Source organism: Lagenorhynchus albirostris, chromosome 5, assembly GCF_949774975.1.
Source record: "Lagenorhynchus albirostris chromosome 5, mLagAlb1.1, whole genome shotgun sequence".
In the NCBI taxonomy this organism is placed as follows: Eukaryota; Metazoa; Chordata; class Mammalia; order Artiodactyla; family Delphinidae; genus Lagenorhynchus; species Lagenorhynchus albirostris.
Window position 1 is genome coordinate 42,375,088 of NC_083099.1, and position 26,390 is coordinate 42,401,477.

The 26,390-nt window shown below is 35.6% G+C and overlaps 1 protein-coding gene across 1 annotated transcript in view; it reads left to right on the plus strand.

Moving 5' to 3' along the window:
• The window catches only part of NMD3 (NMD3 ribosome export adaptor), a 40,590-nt gene extending 15,275 nt beyond the window's left edge, over positions 1–25,315 (plus strand). Inside the window, exons 8-16 of the mRNA XM_060149207.1 lie at positions 3,874–3,952; positions 4,635–4,731; positions 7,784–7,901; positions 13,902–14,047; positions 20,233–20,345; positions 21,155–21,227; positions 22,505–22,611; positions 23,544–23,614; positions 23,938–25,315. Coding sequence (XP_060005190.1) covers positions 3,874–3,952; positions 4,635–4,731; positions 7,784–7,901; positions 13,902–14,047; positions 20,233–20,345; positions 21,155–21,227; positions 22,505–22,611; positions 23,544–23,614; positions 23,938–24,068 — 935 coding nt within the window. The 3' untranslated portion in view covers positions 24,069–25,315. The remainder of the gene's footprint in view (positions 1–3,873; positions 3,953–4,634; positions 4,732–7,783; positions 7,902–13,901; positions 14,048–20,232; positions 20,346–21,154; positions 21,228–22,504; positions 22,612–23,543; positions 23,615–23,937) is intronic.
• The last annotated feature ends 1,075 nt before the right edge of the window (positions 25,316–26,390 follow it).

A 26,390-nucleotide genomic window follows, 5' to 3' on the forward strand; every position in this document is an offset into this window, starting at 1 on the left:
TCTGCATACTGTTAATCAACATGTTGAAGTTTTGTAAGAACCTGCCCAGTAAGCCATCCAGTTTGGTATGAGGAAAGGGTGTAAAGGCTTTTCAACTCCTTTTATTAGGACGTTAGTCTTTCAGGTATTATACTGCTTCTTGAATCAATTTTAATAGCATTTTCCAAGGAAATTCACCATTTCGTCTAGCTTTTCACATACTTGGCATAAAATTGAACGTGGTATATATATCATAGTGTTAAATCTCATCCATAACTATCATTGTATCTTCTTTATTTTTGCTAATGTTGTTTGTCTTTTTTCATCTCCCTTCACTTCCTCTCTCTCCCCGTTCCCATCAGATTTGCCAAAGTTTTGTCTATTCTAGTTTTTTCAAAGAGTTAGTTTTATCAAGAAAGTATTACTTTTTCTTAATTTTTGCTTTTGTTACTAATCCTTCTATTTAAAAATTTTTTTAATTGAGATAGAATTGTAGAATTGACATAAAACATTATATTAGTTTCAGGTATACAATATATTGATTGAATATTTGTGTATATTGCTGAATGGTCACCCTATTAAGTCTAGTTAACATACATCACCATACATAGTTATACAATTTTTTTCCTTTCTACTTTCTTTAGTTTTTTGTTTGAATTAATTGAAAGCTTAGTTTATTTTCAATTTCTAATATGTAGACTTAATAAATTTTCTGAGTATCATATTGGCTCTGTAGCTGGTACTTAAAGCTGTCTTTTTCCACTACCCATTGCATATTTCTTTTTTTTCTCACCAAGTATCTCAGCTATTTGATGCTCTTGAGTACATACCTAGGTGTAGAATTGCTGAGTCATATGGTAAATTTATATTTATCTTTTTAAGAAACTACTAAAGTATTTCCAAAGTGGCTGTATCATTTTATATTCCCATCAGCAGTGTTTGAGGGTTCTAGTTTCTGCATATCCTCATCAACACTTGCTATTGTTTCTTTTTATAAATAGCCGTTTTAGAGGATAATTTAAAGTGGTATCTCATTGTGGTTTTAATTTGCATTTCCCAAATGACTAATGATGTTGATTATCTTTCATGAGCTTATTAGCCATTTCTGTATCTTTTTTGGTGAAATAGCTGTTTAAGTATTTTGCCCAGTTTTTGATTGGGTTGTCTGAAGTTGTAAGAGTTATTAAAATATACACTGGATACAAGCCCCTTATCACATATGATTTGTAAATATTTTCTCCTAGTTTATCTTTCCATTTTCTTAATGGGGTCTTTTTTTAAAATTGTGATAAGAACACTTAACATAAAATCTACCCTCTTAAATTTTTAAATGTATAATACATTATAGTTGACTGTAAGTACAGTGTTATACAGCATATCTCTAGAGCTTAATCTCTTGCTTAACTGAAACTTTATGCCCATTAACTAGTCACTCCTCATTTCCCCCTCCTCTCTGGCAACCATCATTCCACTGTTTAATTCAATGAATTTGACTATTTTAGATATCTCATATGAGTAGAATCATGCAGTATTTGTCTTTCTGTGACTGGCTTATTTCACTTTGCATAATGTCCTCAAGGTTAGTCCATGTTTTTGTACATTGTAGAATTTCCTTCCTTTTTAAGGCTGAATAATGTTCCATTGGAGGTATATATCACATTTTAACCATTCATCTGTTGTGGAAACAACCTAAATGTCCATCATCTTGGCTGTAGTGAATAGTGCTGCAGTAAACATGGGAGATCTTGATTTCGCTTCTTTTGAATAAATACCTAGAAATAGGATTACTGGATTATATGGTAGTTCTATTTTTAATTTTTTGAAGAACATCTGGACTATCTTCCATAGTGGCTGCACAGTTTTATATTCTCCATAGTAGTGTACAAGGGTTCCAGTATCTCCATGTTCTCGCCAGTACTAATTGTCTTTTGTGGGTTTTTTTGGTAATAGCCATCCTGACAGGTGTGAAATGTAAACGTATTGTGGTTTGGATTTGCATTTCCCTGACGATTAACAACATTGAGCTTTTTTCATATACCTATTTGCCATTTGCACATCTTCTTTGGAGAAATGTCTTGTTCCTCTGCCTGTTGCTTAATTGGGTTATTAGTTTTTTTTGCTGTTGAGCTGTAGGAATTCCTAATAGATTTTGGAGATTAACCCCTTTGCAGATACATGGTCTGCAAATATTTTCTCCAGTTCTGTAGGTTGCCCTTTCACTGTGGTGATTGTTTCTTTTGCTGTGTGGAAGCTTTTTGGGTTTGATGTAGTCTCAGTTGTTTATTTTTGTTTTTGTTTTGGTGTCATCCATGAAATCATTGCCAAGACCAGTGTCATGAAGCTTTTTTTGTATGTTTTCTTGTAGAAGTTCTATAGTTTCAGGTCTTACATTTGAGTCTTTTTAATCTGTTTTGAGTTGATTTTTGTAAGATGAGTTCAATTTCATTCTTTTGCATGTGGATATCCAGTTTTCCCAATGCCATTTGTTGAAGAGACTATCATTTCCCCACCATGTATTTGTGGCACACTTGTTGAAGATCAGTTAACTGTATGTGTGGATTGATTCTATAGACTTGTCTTTTTGTCGATACCATACTGTTTTGATTACTGTAACTTTGTAATATATTTTGAAATTAGGATGTGTGATGCCTGCATGAAATGGTGTCTTTTGAATTGTGAAATTTCTAAATTTTGAAGTCTAATTTATCATTTTTTAAATAGCATGCTTTTGGTGTCATGTTTAAGAACTCTTGTCTAATTGATATCAGAAAGATTTTCTCCTGTTTCTTTCAAATGTTTTATAATTTTAGCTCTTATATTTAAGTCTAACCCTTTTGAATTAATATTTGTGCATGGTGTAAGGGTCTAAATTCATCTTTTCCCATGTGGATAGCCTGTTTTCCTAGTGAAAAGACTATTCTTTTCCCAATGAATTGCCTTGGATCCTCTGTCAAAGATTTATTGACTATAAATGTAAGGGTTTATTTCTGGATTCTCAAGTCTGTTCTGTAGATCTGTATAATCTATCCTTAATATACTAGTACCTCACTGTCTTGACTACCTAAAGTTATTGAGTTTTGAAATTGGGAAGTGTAAATTCCTGACAACTTTGGTCACCTTCAAAATTGTTTTGGCTATTCGAAGTTATTTTAGTCTTCCTAGTTAGCTGAGTTGTTTGGAAGAATATCTCTAAACATTTCTTAGCAGGTAGTTTGCTTTTAGTTATCTCTTTGCTGCTTATTTTTAATGGTACTGCATTGTGATCAGATAACATTGTAGTAATTTCTGCTGTTTGGAATTTATTGAATTTTTTTATTCTTAGATGTGATTATTTTATGAATATTCTATGAATTTTTGAAAATAATAGTCTTTCTTGGGACCATGTTCTACAATGTCAATTAAATCAACCTTGATACTTGGTTTTTCAAGTTCTATGTATCCTCCCTATTTTTGGTCATTTTGGTCATTTTGGTTTTGATAGTCTTATACTGGTCTCCCACAATGATTGCATGTGTATTAACATTTGTTAATTTTATTCTTTTTAATAGTTTTTGTTTTCTTCATCTCAGTGCTGTGTTATTAGATGAATTCCTATTGTCTTCTTGGTAGATTGTTCCATTTATTACATAAAATATCCTTCTGTTTAATATTGTTTTCTTTTAACCTTAATTTTATTTTGTCTGAAATTTAAATTGGGCATCTTGTTTTGTTAGTATTTATCGGATTTGTCTATCCTTTTGTCAAACAAGCCTTTAAGTGATAACGGTATTCCTCCTGTGCTATGGCTAGAATATTATAATTGTTCAATATGCATTGAATTTTTGGTATAATCATGTTAGCAGAGGAAAATCTTACTTTGTGGTATTATTTTAACATGGCTTTTTTCTTTAAAAGATGGTCTGGATTTCTATTATTCCTCAAAACAACATGCTCAGAAGATGGTAGAATTTCTTCAGTGTACGGTTCCCACTAGGTATGTTTTGAACGTACATGTGATTAAATCCAGGGAACTGGGAATGAACTTAGGTCACATCCATTCTTCAGGCTTTGGCATCCTATCTTAAAATATTTAAATTATAGTAGGGATACTTACACAGTCAGTAAGTATTTATTGGATTAACCACTTTAAGGGAAGTATTAGCCAAAGAGCATTAACAATCTCTTTGGGGAGCTAGACCTCACCCCACAATAGTAAGCACTGTAGTACTGAACCACTGATTGAATATGTTTAAATAAGCGAGAAGAAAAACGGGGGTAGAGGACTTTGGGGAGAAACTTCATGGAAGAGGAAGAACTTAAGCTCATAAAATGGGGAAATTTTCAAAAGTAGAGTTTGTATTGAAAAGTGAGATTAGTGTGAACAATGACTTTGGGCAGGCATTAGTGTGGCTTTTAATGGATACTATATGTAGACTAGATTGGTCTAAGCCAAGGGCATGTTTTGGAGGTTTTCAGTAGATAAAGTTGAAAATAGGTAGGGTGCAGTCAGATTGGTGAAGTTTTTAAATGAAGTGGATGAAATGAGGGTTCACCATAGCAGGCATTGCTGTTTCAGACCTTGGACAGTAATGATTTGTTTTGATGTTTATATTCTCGAGACTTGTTACAAGGAAGGACCTTTGTTTTTTAATATGATTAACTTTTTCTCTTAACAGATACAAAGCCTCACAGAGACTGATCTCTCAGGATGTCCATAGTAACACATACAATTACAAAAGCACTTTTTCTGTGGAAATTGTTCCAATATGCAAGGTACTTTTTCTCATTTAATTAATCCATGTCCTTCTTTCTTTTTTTTTTGCGGTACGCGGGCCTCTCACTGTTGTGGCCTCTCCCGTTGCGGAGCACAGGCTCCGGACGCGCAAGCCCAGCGGCCATGGCTCACGGGCCCAGCCGGTCCGCGGCATGTGGGATCTTCCCAGACGGGCACGAACCCGTGTCCCCTGGATCGGCAGGCGGACTCTCAACCACTGTGCCACCAGGGAAGCCCAGCTTAATCCATGTCCTTCTTAATTGCTTTATATGTAATTATTAGGTCCTGGTTTCCTTCTGGGATTGGTTAAACATTTAGAAAACTTCCTTCTTAATGGTTGCTGACACATTTCAGCCATGTTAAAAAGATGTTTAAAAGTAATCATGCTTAAAATTATAAATTTTTGATGTACTAATTAAAAGGCCTGGTTGCAGTTTTTATGGTGCGAATTCCTTAAACTTTGCAGTCCTAGTGGACACTTGACAGTTCTGTGAAACTTTGAATACAGGAAATTACTTTAAAATAATTATCAGTGAACCACTTTGTGGAATATATGCTAACTGGATTTTGGCATGATAAAATTAAACAGTATTGTGGAAAGGAGATCACAGAATTATTTTTGTGATTTTTTTTTTTTTTTTTTTTTTTTTTTTTTTGCGTTACGTGGGCCTCTCACTGCTGTGGCCTCTCCCGTTGGGGAGCACAGGCTCCGGACATGCAGGCTCAGCGGCCATGGCTCACGGGCCCAGCCGCTCCGCGGCATGTGGGATCCTCCCGGACCGGGGCACGAACCCATGTCCCCTGCATCGGCAGGCGGACTCTCAACCACTGCGCCACCAGGGAAGCCCTATTTTTGTGATTTTTAAAAAAATTAATTTATTTATTTTTGGCTGTGTTGGGTCTCTGTTGCTGCACGTGGGCTTTCTCTAGTTGCGGCGAGCGGGGGGCTGCTCTTCGTTGTGGTGCGCGAGCTTCTCGTGGCGGTGGCTTCTCTTGTTGTGGAGCATGGACTCTAGGCACGCAGGCTTCAGTAGTTGTGGCACACGGGATTAGTTGCTCCGCAGCATGTGGGATCTTCCCGGACCAGGGCTCGAACCCATGTTGCCTGCATTGGCAGGTGGATTCTTAATCACTTCACCACCAGGGAAATCCTTGTGATTTTAAAAATATAATCTGAATAACACTTAAGACATAGATTATCATTTCATTAATTGTACTAAGGTAAAACTCTGCTTCAAAAATATAAATGAATTAAAATTCAACAAATAGTTATTGAGGATCTATTGTATAGAAGGCTGTGTGTTAAGGATTACGTACTAGAGGTCTCTGCCACGTAGGAACTTGCATGTCCATGTTTAAATCACTAATAATAAATGCCATAATTTATTGTGAGCATTCTACATAAAGTTATTATCTCTTATACTTATTATTATAAGTATATTTCACCTCTTCAGGTCTCATAACAACGGGAGTAAGTCATATCATCATTTGAAGATGAGGAAGTTGAAGCTTGGGGAGGTTAGATGACTTGCCCAAAGTTACATAACTACAAAATGATGAAGCCAGGATTTGTGTCTAGGTCTGTGACTCTGAGGCTTTAAAGTTATCACTAATTTATGGTGTAGCACAGTACCAGGGATGAAATGATGGCTTAAAACCGAGTCAGCAAATTTTTTCTGTAAAGGGCCAAATAGTAAATATTTTCAGCTTTTAGGTTATATAATCGGTTTTGCAATTACTCAACTGTGCTGTTGTTGCACAAAAGTAGCCATAGATAATAGGTAAATGAAGGGCTGAGGCTGTGTTCCAGCAAAACTTTATTTACAAAAATTTGGCCTGAGGATCTTATTTGCAGACTCCTAGTTTAAAACAGTGAACATTTTCCTGGTGTAAAACTGGGGAAATATGAATCTAGGTGTGAGGGCATATTTAGGCCATGTGTATTAAGTGCTTTGAGAGACTCATACAGGTATCTGGATAAATACACAGTGTAAAGAAGTTTTTTCATTAATCTTTGGAGACTCTTACTAAGTTAAAAAAAAAAAAGGAAAAGGACTGAACTAGGTGCCATTAGGGAGGCACAGAATGTTCCTTCAGTGGGGGAGGCTTGTGAATAGATACAGCTTAAAATACAACCCAGATCCTTTTTATATTTCAATAACAGCTTAAAAGCAGTAAACCACATTGGTGGTAATACTTCCTGATGCACACATAGGCATATGTGCTTTTAAGGGGGCATTAGATCTTTGATTTCATATTGGTACATGTAGACAAGAAGGAGGAACACGTGGCTCCTCTGAAATTAATTTTTTTTTAATAATGGTTATGTTTTTTTAAAAAATTATTTTTAGCTGTGTAGGGTCCTCATTGCTGCATGAGGGCTTTCTCTAGTTGTGGCGAACGGGGACTGCTCTTTGTTGCGGTGCGTAGGCTTTTCATTGCAGTGGCTTCTCTTGTTGCAGAGCATGGGCTCTGGGCGCGGGCTTCAGTAGTTGTGGAACGCAGGCCCTAGAGTACAGGTTGTGGTGCACAGGCTTAGTTGCTCCACGACATGTGGGACCTTTGCGGACTAGGGGTCAAACCCGTGTCCCCTGCATTGGTAAGTGGATTCTTAACCACTGCGCCACCAGGGAAGTCCCTGAAATTAATTTTTATAGAGATTAAATGAAGGCACAAATAGATTAGAAAATCACTCTCCTTCTGGTGTTTATAATACTTTGCTTGGAATGTAAACTATTTTAACGTAGAGTAAAAAGCAGGCGTTCACACTTTAATAAAATTGAAACATACTTAATAGTTTGGTGAAGAATCTGGAAAATATTTTTTAAAGCATTTTTATTAAGACAGATATTCCCATCTTAAGAAGGTGTAGCTTATTTTCTGTTTCTTTAAGGTCTGATTCTTTTTTTTAGGCCCTTTGTTGATACATAGAATTAAAAATGACATTTTGGTTTGGGCAAATGCGCTTGGATCAGCTTTACATTGATGATTGTTTACTGGAGACTGTTACTTAGGATTTCCTTCATACTAAATGTTAGTTCTTATGCCTAGGATAATGTTGTTTGTCTGTCTCCAAAACTGGCACAAAGCCTGGGAAACATGAACCAGATTTGTGTGTGTATTCGAGTAACCAGCGTCATCCATCTCATAGATCCAAATACCCTACAAGGTAGGTTTTCGAAAGCTATTTGCCTTGACAGTTCTCTCCAGCAAGCAGTAATAATTTGTTAATGTTGTTAATTTTATTAAGCATTCTTAGTAACATTGTTTTAAAAAAGTACTATACAGTGGTTAAAATTTTTACCATACGGTGTTTTAAAATACTGGAATTTTTAAAGCTTTTAATAAGTTATCCTTGTATTTTTTTGTTTGAAGAAAGATTTCTGTGAACTTTTAAATTTTTATTAATTGTATTCCATTTAGAGTATAATTGCTTTACAATGGTGTGTTAGTTTCTGCTTTATAACAAACTGAATCAGCTATACATATACATATATCCCCGTGTCTCCTCCCTCTTGCATCTCCATCACACCCTCCCTATCCCACCCCTCTATGTTGTCACAAAGCACCGAGCTGATATCCCTGTGCTATGCGGCTGCTTCCCACTAGCTAGCTATTTTACATTTGGTAGTGTATATATGTCCGTGGCACTCTCTCACTTCGTCCCAGCTTACCGTCCCCCTCCCCGTGTCCTCAAGTCCATTCTCTATGTCTGCATCTTTATTCCTGTCCTGCTTCTAGGTTCTTCAGGACCATTTTTTTTTAGATTCCATATATATGTGTTAGCATACGGTATTTGTCTTTCTCTTTCTGACTTACTTCACTCTGTATGAGAGTCTCTAGGTCCATCCACCTCACTACAAATAACTATTTCGTTTCTTTTTATGGCTGAGTAATATTCCATTGTATATATGTGCCACATCTTTATCCATTCATCTGTTGATGGACACTAAGATTGCTTCCATGTCCTGGCTATTGTAAAGAGTGCTGAAATGAACACTGTGGTACATGACTCGTTTTGAATTATGGTTTTCTCATGGTATATGCCCAGTAGTGGGATTGCTGGGTCATATGTAGTTCTATTTTTAGTTTTTTAAGGAACCTCCATACTGTTCTCCATAGTGGCTTTATCAATTTACATTCCAAGCAACAGTGCAAGAGGGTTCCCTTTTCTCTACACCCTCTCCAGCATTTATTGTTTGTAGATGTTTTGATGATGGCCATTCTGACCGGTGTGAAATGATACCTCATTGTAGTTTTGATTTGCATTTCTCTAATGATTAGTGATGTTGAGCATCCTTTAATGTGTTTGTTGGCAGTCTGTATATCTTCTTTGGAGAAATGTCTATTTAGGTCTTCTGCCTATTTCTGGATTGGGTTGTTTTTTTTTTTTGATATTGAGCTGCATGAGCTGCATGTATATTTTGGAGATTCATCCTTTGTCAGTTGCTTTGTTGGCAAATACTTTCTCCCATTCTGAGGGTTGCCTTTTCATCTTGTTTATGGTTTCCTTTGCTGTGCAAAAGCTTTTAAGTTTAATTAGGTCCCATTTGTTTATTTTTGTTGTTATTTCCCTTTCTGTAGGAGGTGGGTCAAAAAGGATCTTGCTGTGATTTATGTCATAGAGTGTTCTGCCTATGTTTTCCTCTAAGAGTTTGATAGTGTCCGGCCTTAAATTTAGGTTTTTAATCCATTTTGAGTTTATTTTTGTGTATGGTGTTAGGCAGTGTTCTAATTTCATATTTTTACATGTACCTGTCCAGTTTTCCCAGCACCACTTATTAAAGATGATGTCTTTTCTCCATTGTATATTCTTGCCACCTTTACCAAAGATAAGGTGACCATATGTGTGTGGGTTTATCTCTGGGCTTCCTATCCTGTTCCATTGATCCATATTTCTGTTTTTGTGCCAGTACCATACTGTCTTGATTACTGTAGCTTTGTAGTATAGTCTGAAGTCAGGGAGCCTGATTCCTCCAGCTCCATTTTTCTTTCTCAAGATTCTTTGGCTATTCAGGGTCTTTTGCATTTCCATACAAATTGTGAAATTTTTTGTTCTAGTTCTGTGAAAAATGCCAGTGATAGTTTGATAGGGATTGCATTGAATCTGTAGGTTGCTTTGGGTAGTAGAGTCATTTTCACAATGTTGAATCTTCCAATCCAAGAACATGGTATATCTCTGCATCTCTTTGTATCATCTTTAATTTCTTTCATCAGTGTCTTATAATTTTCTGCATACAGGTCTTTTGTCTCCTTAGGTAGGTTTATTCCTAGATATTTTATTCTTTTTGTTGCAGTGGTAAATGGGAGTGTTTTCTTAATTTCACTTTCAGATTTTTCATCATTAGTGTATTGGAATGCCAGAGATTTCTGTGCATTAATTTTGTATCCTGCTACTTTACCAAATTCATTGACTAGCTCTAGTAGTTTTCTGGTAGCATCTTTAGGATTCTGTATGTATAGTATCATGTCATCTGCAAAGAGTGACAACTTTACTTCTTCTTTCCTTTTTGGATTCCTTTTGTTTCTTTTTCTTCCCTGATTGCTATGGCTAAAACTTCCAAAACTATGTTGAATAATAGTGGTGAGAGTGGGCAACCTTGTCTTGTTCCTGATCTTAGTGGAAATGCTTTCAGGTTTTCACCATTGAGCACGATGTTGGCTGTGGGTTTGTCATATATGGCCTTTATTATGTTGAGGAAAGTTCCCTCTATGCCTACTTTCTGCAGGGTTTTTATCATAAATGGGTGTTGAATTTTGTTGAAAGCTTTCTCTATTGATTGAGATGATCATATGTTTTTTATCCTTCAGTTTGTTAATATGGTGTATCACATTGATTGGTCTGCGTATACTGAAGAATCCTTGCATTCCTGGGATAAACCCCACTTGATCATGGTGTATGATCCTTTTAATGTGCTATTGGGTTCTGTTTGCTAGTATTTTGTTGAAGATTTCTGCATCTGTGTTCATCAGTGATATCGGCCTCTAGTTTTCTTCTTTTGTGACACCTTTGGTTTTGGTATCAGGGTGTTGTTGGCCTCGTAGAATGAGTTTGGGTGTGTTCCTCCCTGTGCTATATTTTGGAAGAGTTTGAGAAGGATGGGTGTTAGCCCTTCTCTATATGTTTGATAGAATTCGCCTGTGAAGCCATCTGGTCCTGGGCTTTTGTTTGTTGGAAGATTTTTAATCAAGTTTCAATTTCAGTGCTTGTGATTGGTCTGTTCATATTTTCTATTTCTTCCTGGTTCAGTCTTGGAAGGTTGTGCATTTCTAAGAATTTGTCCATTTCTTCCAGGTTGTCCATTTTATTGGCATATAGTTGCTTGTAGTAATCTCTCATGATCCTTTGCATTTCTGCAGTGTCAGTTGTTACTTCTCCTTTTTCATTTCTAATTCTGTTGTTTGAGTCTTCTTCCTTTTTTTCTTGATGTGTCTGGGTAATGGTTTATCAGTTTTCTTTATGTCATCAAAGAACCAGCTGATGTTTGCTATCGTTTCCCTCATTTCTTTTTCATTTATTTCTGATGTGATCTTTATGATTTCGTTCCTTCTGCTAACTTTGTGGGTTTTTTGTTCTTCTTTCTCTAATTACTTTAAGTGTTATGTTGGTTTGTTTGAGATGTTTCTTGTTTCTTAAGGTAGGATTGTATTGCTGTAAACTTCCCTCTTAGAACTTCTTTTGCTGCATCCTATAGGTTTTGGGCTGTCATGTTTTAATTGTCATTTGTTTGGAGGTATTTTTTGATTTCCTTTTTGATTTCTTCAGTGATCTCTTGGTTATTAAGTAGTGTATTGTCTAGCTTCCATGTGTTCGTATTTTTTACAGATTTTTTCCTGTAATTGACATCTAGTCTCATAGCATTGTGGTCAGAAAAGATACTTGATATAATTTCAATTTTCTTAAATTTACCAAGGCTTGATTTGTGACCCAAGGTATGATCTATCCTGGAGAATGTTCTGTGAGCACTTGAGACGAATGTGTATTCAGTTGTTTTGGATGGAATGTCCTATAAATATCAATTAAATCCATCTTGTTTCATTTAAAGCTTGTGTCTCCTTATTTATTTTCATTTTGCGTGTGCTGTCCATTGGTGAAAGCGAGGTTTTAAAGTCCCCTACTATGATTGTGTTACTGTTGATTTCCCCTTTTATGGCTGTTAGCATTTGCCTTATGTATTGCGGTGCTCCTTCATTGGGTACATAAATGTTTACAATTGTTATATCTTCTTCTTGGATTGATCCCTTGATCATTATGTAGTGTCCTTCTTTGTCTCTTGTAATAGTCTTTATTTTAAAGTCTATTTTGTGTGATATAAGAATTGCTACTCCAGCTTTCTTTTGGTTTCCCATTTGCATGGAATATCTTTTTGCATCCTCTCACTTTCAGTCTGTATGTGTCCCTAGGTCTGAAGTGGGTCTCTTGTAGACAGCATATATACTGGTCTTGTTTTTGTATCCATTCAGCAAGTGTATGTCTTTTGGTTGGAGCATTTAATCCGTTTACATTTAAGTTAAGTATTGATATGTATGTTCCTATTGCCATTTTCTTAATTGTTTTGGGTTTGCTATTGAAGGTCTTTTCATTCTCTTGTGTTTCCTGTGCAGAGAAGTTCCTTAGTGTTTTTTGTAAAGCTGGTTTGGTGGTGCTGAATTCTCTTAGGTTTTGCTTGTCTGTAAAGGTTTTAATTTCTGCATTGAATCTGAGATCCTTCCTGGGTATAGTAATCTTGGTTGTAGGTTTTTCCCTTTCATCACTTAAAATATGTCCTGCCACTCCCTTCTGCTTGCAGAGTTTCTGCTGAAAGATCACCTGTTAACCTTATGAGGATTTTGAATGTTATTTGTTGTTTTTCCCTTGGTGCTTTTAATGTTTTTTCTTTGTATTTAATTTTTGATAGTTTGATTAATATGTGTCTTGGCATGTCTCTCCTTGGATTTATCCTGTATGGGACCCTCTGCATTTCCTGGACTTCATTAACTATTTCTTTTCCCATATTAGGGAAGTTTTCAACTATAATCTCTTCAAATATTTTCTCAGTCGCTTTCTTTTTCTCTTCTTCTTCTGGAACCCCTATAATTTGAATGTTGGTGTGTTTAATGTTGTCCCAGAGGTCTCTGAGCCTGTCTTCAATTCTTTTCATTCTTTTTTCTTTATTCTGCTCTGCAGTAGTTATTTCCACTATTTTATCTTCCTGGTCACTTATCTGTTCTTCTGCCTCAGTTTTTCTGCTATTGATGCCTTGTAGAGAATTTTTAATTTCATTTATTGTTTTGTTCATCATTGTTTGTTTGCTCTTTAGTTCTTCTAGGTCCTTGTTAAACATTTCTTGTATTTTCTTCATTCTGTTTCCAAGATTTTGGATCATCTTTACTATCATTATTCTGAATTTTTTATTCAGGTAGACTGCCTATTTAGTCTTCATTTGTTTGGTCTGGTGGGTTTTTATCTTGCTCCTTCATCTGCTGTTTGTTTCTCTGTCTTCTCATTTTGCTTAACTTACTGTGTTTGGGGTCTCCTTTTCGCAAGCTGCAGGTTTGTAGTTCCCGGTTTTTGGTGTCTGCCCCCAGTGGCTGAGGTTGGTCCAGTGGGTTGTGTTGGCTTCCTGGTGCAGGGCACTGGTGCCTGTGTTCTGGTGGACGAGACTGGGTATTGTCCTTCTGGTGGGCAGTACTGCGTGTGGGGTGTGTTTTGGGGTGCCTGTTACCTTATTATGGTTTTAGGCAGCCTCTCTGCTAATGGGTGGGGTTGTGTTCCTGTCTTGCTAGTTGTTTGGCATTGGGTGTCCAGCACTGTAGCTTGCTGGTCGTTGAGTCGAGCTGGGTCTTAGCGTTGAGATGGAGACCTCTGGGAGAGTTTTCAAAGCCTTTTGATATTACTTGGAGTCGGGGGGTTTCTGCTGGACCAATGTCCTGAACCTGGCTCTCCTACCTCAGAGTCACAGACCTGACACCTGGCCAGAGCACCAAGACCCTGTCAGCCACATGGCTTTTGGGGCCGCCATTGTAGATGAAAGTGGAGTCTGAGTGTCTGAAATCTGCCTGCTGCCTTGCTGCTGCTGAAACCCTGCAGGCCGGCTCGGACGCTCTGGTCGTTCACCTGGGACTGCCTTTAATGGCTTTTGAAATACTTCAGTTCTTTTGTTCTTTAATGTTCTTTGTTTATTCTTAGTTGCAGATATTGATGGCAACACTTTTTGGAGTCACCCTTTCAATAGTTTATGCCATCCCAAACAGCTAGAGGAGTTTATTGTTATGGAATGCAGCATAGTCCGAGATCTAAAACGCAATGCAGGTGCTGGAATGATATCAAAAAAGGTAAGTTCCATCCTGCTTACCTCCCCCTAGCCCCCAACTTACTGTTTTAGTTTCACTCTCTCTCTCTTCTTTTTTGTATCTTTGTTTTTAAAAATTTGTTGGTAATTCCAAAATGTGGTTCCAAATAAGCTAACAGCACATTCAGGTAAAAATGCATTGTGTGTTTGTATAACATTTGCTTTTAACATGTGGTCATTATGGTGAAAACTGTCAGACTTATACTAGAGTAAGTTAACTTTTCCTCTTTAATATTGGAAAAATTAAAAAAAATATTATTATGAAAAAGCATTTCCTTTCCTTTTGTACAGAAGCACCAAATGACAAGCTTAACCCTCTTTTGCTTTTTAAAAAATTTCAAACATGTTGAATTAAATATATATATATAATCACTAATTACTGAATACTTCAATAATCATCTCTAAAACATAGAAACATTTTCTGTATAATCAAAGTACTATCATACATATAAACTGCATAGTTTGACAGATTTCCTTATTTGTCCCAAAGTGCCTTTTATGGTTCATTTAAACCAGTGTCTAGTTGGGGACTGTATATTGAATGTGAATATTGTACCTTTTAAATATTTAATAACAGCCCCCCCGTTTTTTTCTCATTCATTTTGTTATGATACCAACTTCCTAATGCAACTAGGGCATTTATTTATCTTGTGGATCTAGTGTTATTGTTTCCTCATGATGTCATTTTTTAAAAAATTTATTTATTTATTTTTGGCTGTGTTGGGTCTTCGTTTCTGTGCGAGGGCTTTCTCCAGTTGCAGCGAGCGGGGTCCACTCTTCATTGTGGGGTGCGGGCCTCTCACTGCTGCAGCCTCTCTCATTGCGGAGCACAAGCTCCAGATGCGCAGCCTCAGTAGTTGTGGCTCACGGGCCCAGTTGTTCCGCGGCATGTGGGATCCTCCCAGACCAGGGCTTGAACCCATGTCCCCTGCATTAGAAGGCAGATTTTCAACCACTGCGCTACCAGGGAAGCCCCTCATGATGTCATTTAACTTGCTTTGTACTCTCTTATATTTCCTTTAAACTGGAAAATGGATCTAAAGTCCTATTTACGTTTAGGTTAATTTTTTTTTGGCAGAACATTTCAGAGGTGATGCTATGTACCTTTTATGATATATCAAGAGGCAAGTAATGTTTGGCTGTTTATCTGATAGCCAGGTGTCTCCATTGTAATTTAAGAATTTTTTCCCTTTGCTACTACCCTGCCTCCCTCCTCTCTCCCTCCCTCCTCCCTCCCTCCCTCTCAGATGGCCTAAAATGTAGCCAGTAGGAGCCCCTTCAGAATAGTTTCTATTTCCTTCAAAAAAATATTTTTTAATTACTTACTTTTTTTAGAGCACTTTTAGGTTCGCAGCAAAATTAAGAGGAGGTAAAAGATTTCCTGTATACTCCTTGCCTCCACACACGCATAGCCTCCACCATTATCAAATGCCCTTCTCCTGCCAAAAGAGTGGTACATTTGTTACAATTGATGAATCTACATTGACACATTGTAATCACCCATTGTCCATATTTTACATTAGGATTCCCTCTTGGTATTGTACTTTCTATGGGTTTGGACAAATGTATAGTGACATGTATCCATCATTATAGTATCATGCCGGATATTTTCACTGCCCTTAAAATCCTCCGTGCTCTGCCTTTTCATCCTTCCCTCACTCCTAACCCCTGGCAATCACTGATTTTTTGTTTTTTTTTTTTAATACTGTCTGTATAGTTTTGCCTTTTCCAGAATGTCATATAATTGGGCTCATACAGTCTTTTCATATTGGCTTCTTTCACTTAGTAATGTGCATTTAAATTTTCTCCATGTATTTTCATGGCTTAATAGCTCTTTTTGTTTTAAGTGCCAAATAATATTGTTTTGATGTACCACAGTTTACTCATTCACCTACTGAAGAACATATTGGTTGCTTCCAAGTTTTGGCAGTTATCAATAAAGTTGCTATAAACATTCTTTTGCATGTTTTTGTGTGGACATGAGCTTTCAGCTTCTTTGTGTAAATACCAAGGAGCATTGGGTAAGAGTATGTTTAGTTTTGTAAGAAACTGCCAAACTGTCTTCCATAGTGGTGGTATCATTTTGCATTCCCACCAGTAATGTATGAGAGTTCCTGTTGCTCCACATCTTCACCAACATTTGATGTCAGGATTTTGGATTTGTCAGTGTTTAGGGCCTTCCTAATAGGTATATAGTAGTATCTCATTGTCATTTTAATTTGTATTTCCCTGATGACACGTGATGAGGAGTATTTTCTCATGCTTATTTGCCATCTGTATGTCTTTTTTGGTGAGGTGTCTGTTAAGGTCTTTGGCCCATTTTTTAATCAGGTTGTTTTCTTATTTTTGAGTTTTAAGGGTTATTTGTGTATTTTGGTTAAAAGTCCTTTGTTAGATATGTTTTCTGCAAATATTTTCTCCCAGTGTGGTTTATCATCTTATTCTCTTGACATTGTCTTTCATAAAGCAGAAGTTTCTAATTTTAATGAAGTCTAGGTTATCAACTATTCTTTCATGGATCCTGCCTTTGTTATTGTATTGAAAAAGTCATTGCCAAACCCAAGGTCAGCTAGATTTTCTCCTTTGTTATCTTCTAGGAGTCTCATAGTTGTATGTTGTACACTAAGGTCTATGATCCATTTTGAGTTAATTTTTATGAAGGGTGTAAGGTTTGTGTCCAGATAGACTTTTTTTTTTTTTTGCCTGTCAATGTCCAATTATTCTAGCACCATTAGTTGAAAAGACTGTCTTTGTTCCATTGTCAAAGATCAGTTGACTGTATTTATTTGGGTCCCTTGTCAAAGATCAGTTGACTGTATTTATTTGGGTATATTTCTGGGCTCTCTTATTTTGTTCCACTGATGTATAATATTTGTTTATTCTTTTGTCAGTACCACACTGTCATGATTACTGTAGCATTATAGTAAGTCTTCAAGTTGGGTAGTGTCAGTCCTACAACTTTGTTCTTCTCCTTTAAACTTGTGTTGACTGTTCAGGATCTTTTGTCTTGGTATAACTTTAAAAGCAGTTGTCGATATCCACAGAATACCTTATTGGAAATTTTTTTAAATTGAAACATACTTGACATACAACAGTATGTTATTTTCAGGTGTACTATACAAGTGATTTGATATTTTCATGCATTATGAAATGATCACCATGATAAGTCTAGTTACCATCTGTCTCCATACAAAGTTAGTACAGTATTACTGACCATATTCCTTATGCTGTATATTATGCCTCTGTGGCTAAACTTGTTGGGATTTTGATTGGAATTGCATGAATCTGTAGGTCAAGTTGGGCAGAACTTACATCTTGACAATATTGAGTTTTCCTGTCCATGAACATGATTTGATTTTGATTTTGTTCATCAGAGTTTTGTAGTTTTCCTCATACAGATCTTATACATATTTTGTTAATGAAATACACCTAAGTATTTTATTTTTGGGGGGGTGCTAATGTAAAAGGTATTTTTAAAATTCAAATTCCACTTTTTTATGTTGGTATATAGGAAAGTGACTTTCGTTTATAACCTTGTATCCTATAACCTTGCTATATTCCGGGAGCTCTTTGGTCCGTTTACATTTTCTATGTAGATGACCATGTCATCTGCAAAGATAAGTTTATTTTTACCTTTCCAATTTATATATACCTTTCATTTCCTTTTCTTATCTTTTGTATTAGCTAGGGTTTCCAGTAAGATATTGAAAATGAGTAGTGAGAGGGAACATTCTTGCCTTGTACCTGATCTTAGTGGGAAAGCTGCAAGTTTCTCACCATTAAGTATAATGTTAGGTTTAAGGTTTTTTTTAATAGATATGCTTTATCAGGTAGCGGAAGTTCCCCTCTATTTCTAGTTTACTGAGAGGTTTTTTTTATCATGAATGGGTGTTGGATTTTGTCAAATGCTTTTTCTTTATTGATATCATCATGTGATTTTTTTTCCTTTTTAACTTGTTGATTGATTAATGGGCTACATTAATTTGATTTTCACATGTTGAACCAGCCTTGCATACATGGGTTAAATCCCACTTGGTAATGGTGTACAGTTCTTTTATGTTTTGTTGAGGATTTTTGAATCTGTGTTCATGAGAGATTGGTCTGTAGATTGCTTTCCTTGTAATGTCTTTGTCTGGTATTGGTTATAAGGTAATGTTGACCTTGTAAATGAGTTAGGAAGTATTCCCTCTGTTTCTGCCTTTGGGAGAAGATTCTAGAGGAATTGTATAATTTCTACCTTAAATGTTTGCTAGAATTCACCAGTGAATCCATCAGGGTCTGGTGCTTTCTGTTTTGGAAGATTACTAATTATTGACTCAATTTCTTTAATAGATATAGGTCTATTCCTTTGTTCTTTTGACATGACTTTCCTAGTCTTTGAAAGCATCCTTACTTGGTGGGACCACAACATTTCGGTGTTCCAAAATCACAAAATCACATAATTCCTACCCCATATCTGAAATCAGGTGTTTCTTCAAGGATGTAAGTCTGATTTCTTCTACTATAAAATAGTATTTAGAGGCCCCCCAAACTGTATAGTAGCAGTGCTCATTTCTATTGAGTGCTATTTCTATTGAGGTAATATTGTGTCTTGAGACAAAAATACCTTCCAGTAACTTGAGAAAATCAATGGGAATGGAAGAATTACTTTTCATATTTTTAAAATAAAAAATTTGATGATATGATTAAGAACAAACGTTTAGGGTTTCCCTGGTGGCACAGTGGTTAAGAATCTGCCTGCCAATGCAGGGGACACGGGTTCGAGCCCTGGCCCAGGAAGATCCCACATGCTGTGGAGCAACTGAGCCTGTGCTCTAGAGCCTGTGCTCTGCAACAAGAGAAGCCAAGACAATGAGAAGCCGGCGCACCGCAACAAAGAGTAGCGTCCGCTTGCCTCAACTAGAGAAAGCCCATGAGCAGCAACAAAGACCCAATACAGCCGAAAGTAAAAACAAATTAATAAAGTTATAAAAAAAAAAAAGAAATGTTTATCATTTAAGCACCACCACTTCCCCTCAGGCATATATAAAACTACTTTCTTGGGCTTCCCTGGTGGCACAGTGGTTGAGAGTCCGCCTGCCGGTGCAGGGGACGCGGGTTCGTGCCCCGGTCCGGGAAGATCCCACATGCCGCGGAGCGGCTGGGCCCGTGAGCCATGGCTGCTGAGCCTGCGCGTCCGGAGCCTGTGCTCCGCAACGGGAGAGGCCACAACAGTGAGAGGCCTGCGTACCGCAAAAAAACCCCCCAAAAAACAAGCTACTTTCTTTGCTTTCAAAAAATGCATTTAGCTAGAATTTAGTGTTTCCCTGGTAATTCGATTTTTTTTCCAGTTTTTTCCTAAATCTGGGACCTGTCTGTTATTTCAGTTTCTTCCCCTCTCTCTACCTCTTCTTTTCACCTCTTTGAGATTCCTTAATTCTATCTATAATTCTTAGTATTTTGCTCTTGATCCCATTTTACTTGGTTCTGTTTTTGTTAGTAAAAGGTATTGGCATGTGCTATACTTCATTCAGCCGGGAAGTTGGAAATGTCAGTTACAATTGCTTGTAAAATTCCATGTTGGAAAGGGACATTAATGGTTTTCTGCTTTAAAAGTTCAAACTTGAGATGATGTTTCCATGGTAAATAGTTAAAAAAAAAAGTTAAACCTCAAAATAGTAGACATTCAAAAAACTGATGAAGATTTGGGTTCTGTTTTGGTGGTAGTGGTGCTGCTGGGATTGCTAGATTATTTTCTCTGAAGGCTGTTTTTTTTAACCTTATGTGTAAAACAAGGGGTTGCTTAAGTTATTTTCTGGATTTAAGATTCCCCTACTTTTTTAGTTATTCTTTTTGCTCAGTCTGTGTTGGCCCATCTCCCTGTGAGAACATTTCCTTTGAAAATTCTACATATGTGTCTGTTTTTAGGTGACAATGTTAATGTTTTATAAAAGCCTTGAATAAAATCTTAACAAAAATATTTATTTTATGAATTACTTATGAGTCTTTTTCTGTACTCATAATTCAGTAATCTGTTAATTTTGACAGCAGAGATCTGGAAAATAAAACAATTTCTGTCTTTAAAACGAAAATCAGAAAATCAAAATCAACATTGTATTTAACTATTCTATGAGATGCTTTTTAAGTTATGCCTAGATTATTGAAGAGTTCATTTTCTTTCCTGTTAAGCATACCCTCGGGGAAGTCTGGGTACAGAAAACATCTGAAATGAATACAGATAAACAGTATTTTTGTCGCACTCATTTGGGACATCTTCTAAATCCTGGAGACCTGGTGTTGGGGTTTGTATTATTTTATATTATTTCAAACTGCCGACTAGCATTGCAGATTTTCTCTGGGAGCCAGCAAAGCTATCTAAAATAAAGTTGTTTATCTTAAAAAGAATTTAAGAGTTCTTAGGAGCCATATAGCTCACTTTATTATTGATAACTAAATGAAATTATTGAGATTGGACAGAAACCCATAGTTATTCCATTTTGGCCATCATCTTAAAGAGTCATTTATTACAAGATTTTGAGTAATTGAACCCTGAAGTAGTATGATTAGATTATGTTTGTAGTTTTTGGGGGGAGCAGGTAGTTTTTTATTATGCATATGCTGTTGTTAAAATATTTCACTTTTAAAATATGGCAGCTATATATGTAAAGGGTCTTTATAGGCATAGGATAGTCCATTCTAATGCAGAGCTTATAAGCATGCCTTAAATGTTATTTTTGCTCTTAGGGTTTCAGTTCCTTTTACTAGAGAATGAGGGGTGTTTTGTTTTTGTTGTCTATAAACTGAATGGAACCATGTAACTGAATCCTAATGTTAGACTGATATGTAAGTCTGTTTTGCTTCTTTTACAAGAGTATAGTAAGGTGGGCAATAATGGATGACATGTGAAACTGAGAGATAGAGTGCATTATTATCTTTACCAGGTCTGTAGAAGCCTGTTCACTGTATAGTACACTGCAAAACTTGTAAAGTGGGAAAGCGTATTAAATGTTTGATCTTAGGAGGAACTGTTAGGTGATCATCTATAAAATAAAAAGTTACATGGAAAGAGTAAGTGTTTTTGTCATTAAGTGTTTCATTGTTTTCATTTCAGGTTTGATTTGGCCAACTGTAACTTAAATGATGAGCATGTCAACAAAATGAAATCAGATAGAGTCCCAGATGTGGTAAGGCTTTAGATTTTCCTCTTTTTCATGTGTTGAAGATGATTGATGTAACTCTTATGAGTAAGATGCATGAGTTCACATTTTTGAAAGTAATCAATTTAGAGGTTTCTTTTGAAATTGCAGTTAAGGTATAATAGCAAAACCTTTATTTAAGATAATTATTCTTAATTATTCTTAGTGGATAAAATCCAAGATTTATTGAGTTTTTTGGTTGCTCTTATAATCAAATTTTCATTCTGTCAAAATACTTGATAGTATCTTTAGAGTAAAAATAAATTTGCAGCTAAAAATGATGACCTTTAGAATTTATCCCTGTTCATTCTTTTAGGCTCAGCTTATTCCATGTATTGTTAAGAAGGCATTTAGAGTTAAAACCATCATTCAGGTTTGAATATAATTGTAGTTGAAAATAATCTTCACAGTGTTAGGTCTTAGAGAAAGAATGTTACTTCTGAAAAAAATCTGTTAAATTCTACCATGAGTTTATCAGAATCCTGAGTAACAGTGAATGTGAAATGTGAAAGACCCTATCTCCTGTTTGCTTTACTTAATCTTTTAAAATAAACATTGATCTCTTTAGCTGTGGGCAAAAATAAAATCATGGTATAAGAAAGGCTCCCCTTCTCACCACCCAGTTGTGCTTTTATTAATTAATAAATTAGGAAATAGGAGCATGGTTTCAGTGTAATTCTAAATAGGTATTTTTCAAAAAGGTCATAAGAGAAGATCAAATGGTCTTACATAGATTTTGTATTATAAAGTTATTTTCGTTTATTCCACACTTTATTAAATTGTTCTAGGATATACAGTTGTGAAAATATATATATATAATTCTGTAAGTGCTTATTAGTAGGAATGAAAGGGAGAAAAATGTCTGCCTGTAATAATGTTTCAGAGTGATTTATGTGAATGGTAGCTGAAAACGGAACTTTGGTATAAAGGAAGAAAAAAAACCACCAGAAACGAAATTTTTGGTATAAAAAATTTTAATTTTCAGTCACTGGAAAATTTCAGTTAGTAAATTTTAACAGTTATACAAATAATGGCTAAATGAATTCTCATAAAATATTAAGTACATTAATAATAAAAATGTTAAAAGTTCTCTTGACACCACTTCTTGATCCCTACTCCTTTCCCTTAAGGTATAACCACTGTCATAGTTTAGTGTCTTCCTGGCATTCCCATAAGCTTTCATTTTAAAAATTTCGTTGGATTTTGAGGTCCTGTTACCTAGTTCCCATTTTTTGTAACTTTGCAAATATTTCTCTTACTTTTAGGTGTTAATCAAGAAGAGCTATGACCGTACCAAACGTCAGCGTCGTAGAAACTGGAAACTGAAAGAGCTTGCAAGAGATAGAGAAAACATGGATACAGATGATGAAAGGTCCCACTTTCTTTATATTTTATATGTTGTCTCAAAGGAAATTCTTATGATAAATCTTTATGGTTTTTTTTTTTATCATAAAGAAATAGTCACCACACACTTGCTCCTTGCACTCAATATTAATTTTCTGTTCTTATCAATATGTTGTTTGGATCAGTATGAACAGATGTAATGACATTTAACACAGATTTAGTTATTATTTCTTGGGTTATGACCTGACAATTGCAGTGTTATTATTGATGATTCATTTGAAAATATAATGAGCAATTACCTTGTGGATATCACAAATAGCAAAGTATTACTTATGATTTAGTATAAAAAGAAAATACCACATTGATATCAAATATGCTGTTTTTCATACAACTTAAGGTGAAATGAAGATACTGTGTTCTAGAAAAGTTTATTGGATGATTGGAAAAGTGGCCTTAATGATGACATTAATGACACTGATGTATAAAAAACCGAAAAGTTTAAATAAAGTTGTGTCATGAAATGTGAGTGGGAAACAGCAATATTTCTAAAATATAGTCTCATAGTATAATTTAAAATACGTATATATAAGTATATAATGTTAAGTAGATATTGTAAGTACATATTTGACTATTTCATTTATAGTCTTAAAGTGTGTGTATTTCAACTTGGCCATACATTTTTTTGGGGGGAGGGTAAAGTATGAAGGGGTCTTGTTATTGTCTTATATTTAATGTCACCTATATTCAGGTGTGTGTTTTTTTTAATAATGTAATTTTGAAAGAAAAGAATTTTTAAAAACCTGTTAGTATTTAATTAACATCCATACTTGACCTTCAGTTACTATTTTTAAAGATTTTAATACTTGGAACACACTTACAATGCTGAAAATGAAGAAAACATTAACTTCATACTTTCTTGGTAAAGGTTAAATACTTAAATGTTTCTTTACCCTTCTATAGGCAATACCAAGATTTCCTTGAAGATCTTGAAGAAGATGAGGCAATTAGAAAAAATGTGAACATTTATAGAGGTTGGTGAATTAGGAATATTTGATTTAAGTTGTAGCTTCTGTAAATAAATATATTAACCCAGTATGAGTATTTTGGTATCTTAAACTCTGATTCCATAAATGACTTTTGTCATGTGTCTTTAAAACTACTGTAAACATTTACCCCCCCAAAAAAAATCCCAAACTTGCACAACAGTAAAACTTATTAAAATGTTGTTTACTATACCACATTTGATATCATTTGCATCCTAGCATGATCCCTTCCTTAATTTGCTGACCCCTATACAAATATATTTGTATATTTCCATAGTTGTATTTGAAATCCTCTTTGTATTTTTTCTTAGATTCAACTATTCCTGTGGAAGGTGACACAGATGATGAAGGAGCACCTCGAATTAGTCTGGCTGAGATGCTTGAAGACCTTCACATTTCCCAAGATGCTACTGGTGAAGAAGGTGAATCGATGATGACATAATGAGATCATGTTGTAGATGGTTTCCACATCCGTAGGCTCAGGATGTTGGACAAAATAATTTTTACTGTCTATTCTGTCTATGCCTTCATATTGAGAGAAGAGAAATTTAGTTTTAAACCTGAATATGACTATTTTGATTGTTCACTTGAAGCACTGATAAAGGTTGTGGCTTTGAAGTTTTAGATTAAAAAATGCAGAATGTAATTATTACTGATATTTAGGCCATTTTACATATGGAATTTTATTGGTTTGCTTTTTTATCAGACACTAGTATTTTCACATACTATAACTCTGGGTTTAAAAGCTCACAAGTTCTGATTCCTTGGAGGTTACCTAAATCTTCAAGCAGAAAACAAGCTTTCATATTCTTTTTATATTGATTGCTTTAGTAGAAGAGCATATGAAGAATCATTTTTAATAAGGACTTGCCATGCACTTAGTCCACTTTAGATCATTTTTATGTTTTTGGGATAGAAAACTTCGGGTTCAGTTTATCGTTGGACATTCAGTAGGAAAGCTGTCTTTTTTATTTGTAATATTTACATCTTCAAAAGCTGTTAAGCTGGAGATTATCTTAATTTTCATTGAAGAAGAAAGTATATTTAAAATATTTGTAGGTTTGTAGCAAACAGTATTTAAAGGTTAAATAACAATTTGTACCTTTGTTGTTTTGGCTTGTGCCAGCAGCTTAGTGAAGTAGCTACTTATGTCATAAAAATGTCTTCCTATCACTTCAGGAATTTTACTTTTAAAATTTTGGTTTACAAATTGAGAAGGAATTCTCTTTTTATAAGTTTCTATCACTGAACACATCACTATCAAAAAGAATATTAGAATCCAGCATATAGTTGATGAAGTAATGAAAATGATCTTCATGCTTTATAAAACCACGAATCAGATTTGAATGAGGAATGCCTTCCACATCCTTGAAGGATAACACTGGCTTGGGTTTTAAAGTGTTCTGATAATGAAGTATTAAGATCCTATTTCTATAAGCAAGATCAGACTTACTAAGCGCTAATTCATAAATTCTATACATACCACTATATAAGAAAATTGAGTAAGTGCTGAATGGAACATTTTCCTTTTTTTAAGATCAGACTCCCTAATTCTGAAGTTTTGAATAAAGGCCTGTGCTTTCTAAAGTGGTTTCTGTCTGCATATTTAAAGTTTTTACCTGTGGTCTGTGTTTACCTCTTCTATGTCAAGACTTTAAAAAGCATGAAAATAAAAACGTTCTCCCCCTTTTTTGTGTCCTTGAAGTGATTATGTGGGTGTCATATTTAAATTTCATGCAGGTTTCTGAAGTAGAATTAATGTTATTTAAGTATTGTCATATGACTTTCCCACTGAAAAATGTAATTTCTCACTAACCTTATTTAGTCTTTCTTGTTTTCATGTTGTGTCTTTATGAGTAATGAAATCTGTTGGTTGAAAGAAGGCTGTGACAAGATGAGGGAGTATAGCTAAAAGAAAAGCTGTTAGCCAAGAGTGCACACAGTTATATAGCCTTGATAAATCTACCATTTTAGAGGATAATTTCCAGGCTTATGTCCCAGAGTTGATACAACTTGAGGATGCTGGTATTAATTAGAATAACAGGAACCTGATTTATAACCCAATTTATAAATATTCTAAGTCAGTATGATTGATTATTTTTTTGTGGCCAAATCTGCATTTGAAGCTGCTGTTTTATTGGCAAGGGGCACTTGATGAGCAAGGAAACAGTTGAGGGGAGAGAGTTGCTTGTGTGGTTAGATGTTTAACAGCATCAAGCTAATTCCTTGCCGCAGTGGAACCCAGAATTGCAGACTTTGTGCTAGAGCACACTTCTCTGATCAGTTCTGAGTAAGTGCCAGCTTTCCCATGACTCTTAAAATTTTAGTAAATGTGTTCATGTTGAGTCCCATCCTTTATTTTTTTTTAAATAAGTTTATTTATTTATTTTACTTATTTTTGGCTGCGTTGGGTTCATTGCTGCACGCGGGCTTTCTCTAGTGGCGGCGAGCGGGGGCTGCTCTTCGTTGCGGTGCGTGGGCTTCTCATTGCGATGGCTTCTCTTGTTGTGGAGCACGGGCTTTATATGCACGGGCTCAGTAATTGTGGCTTCCGGGCTCTAGAGCTCAGGCTTAGTAGTTGTGGCGCACGGGCTTAGCTGCTCCGCAACATGTGGGATCTTCCCGGACCAGGGATCAAACCTGGCAGGTGGATTCTTCTCTGGATGCCACCAGAGAAGTCCGATTCCCATCCTTTAGATAACTTGATCTGTTATTTTTAGCCCAGAGGACGTTTACTTTAAAAAGTAATTTATTTTAAATTTTG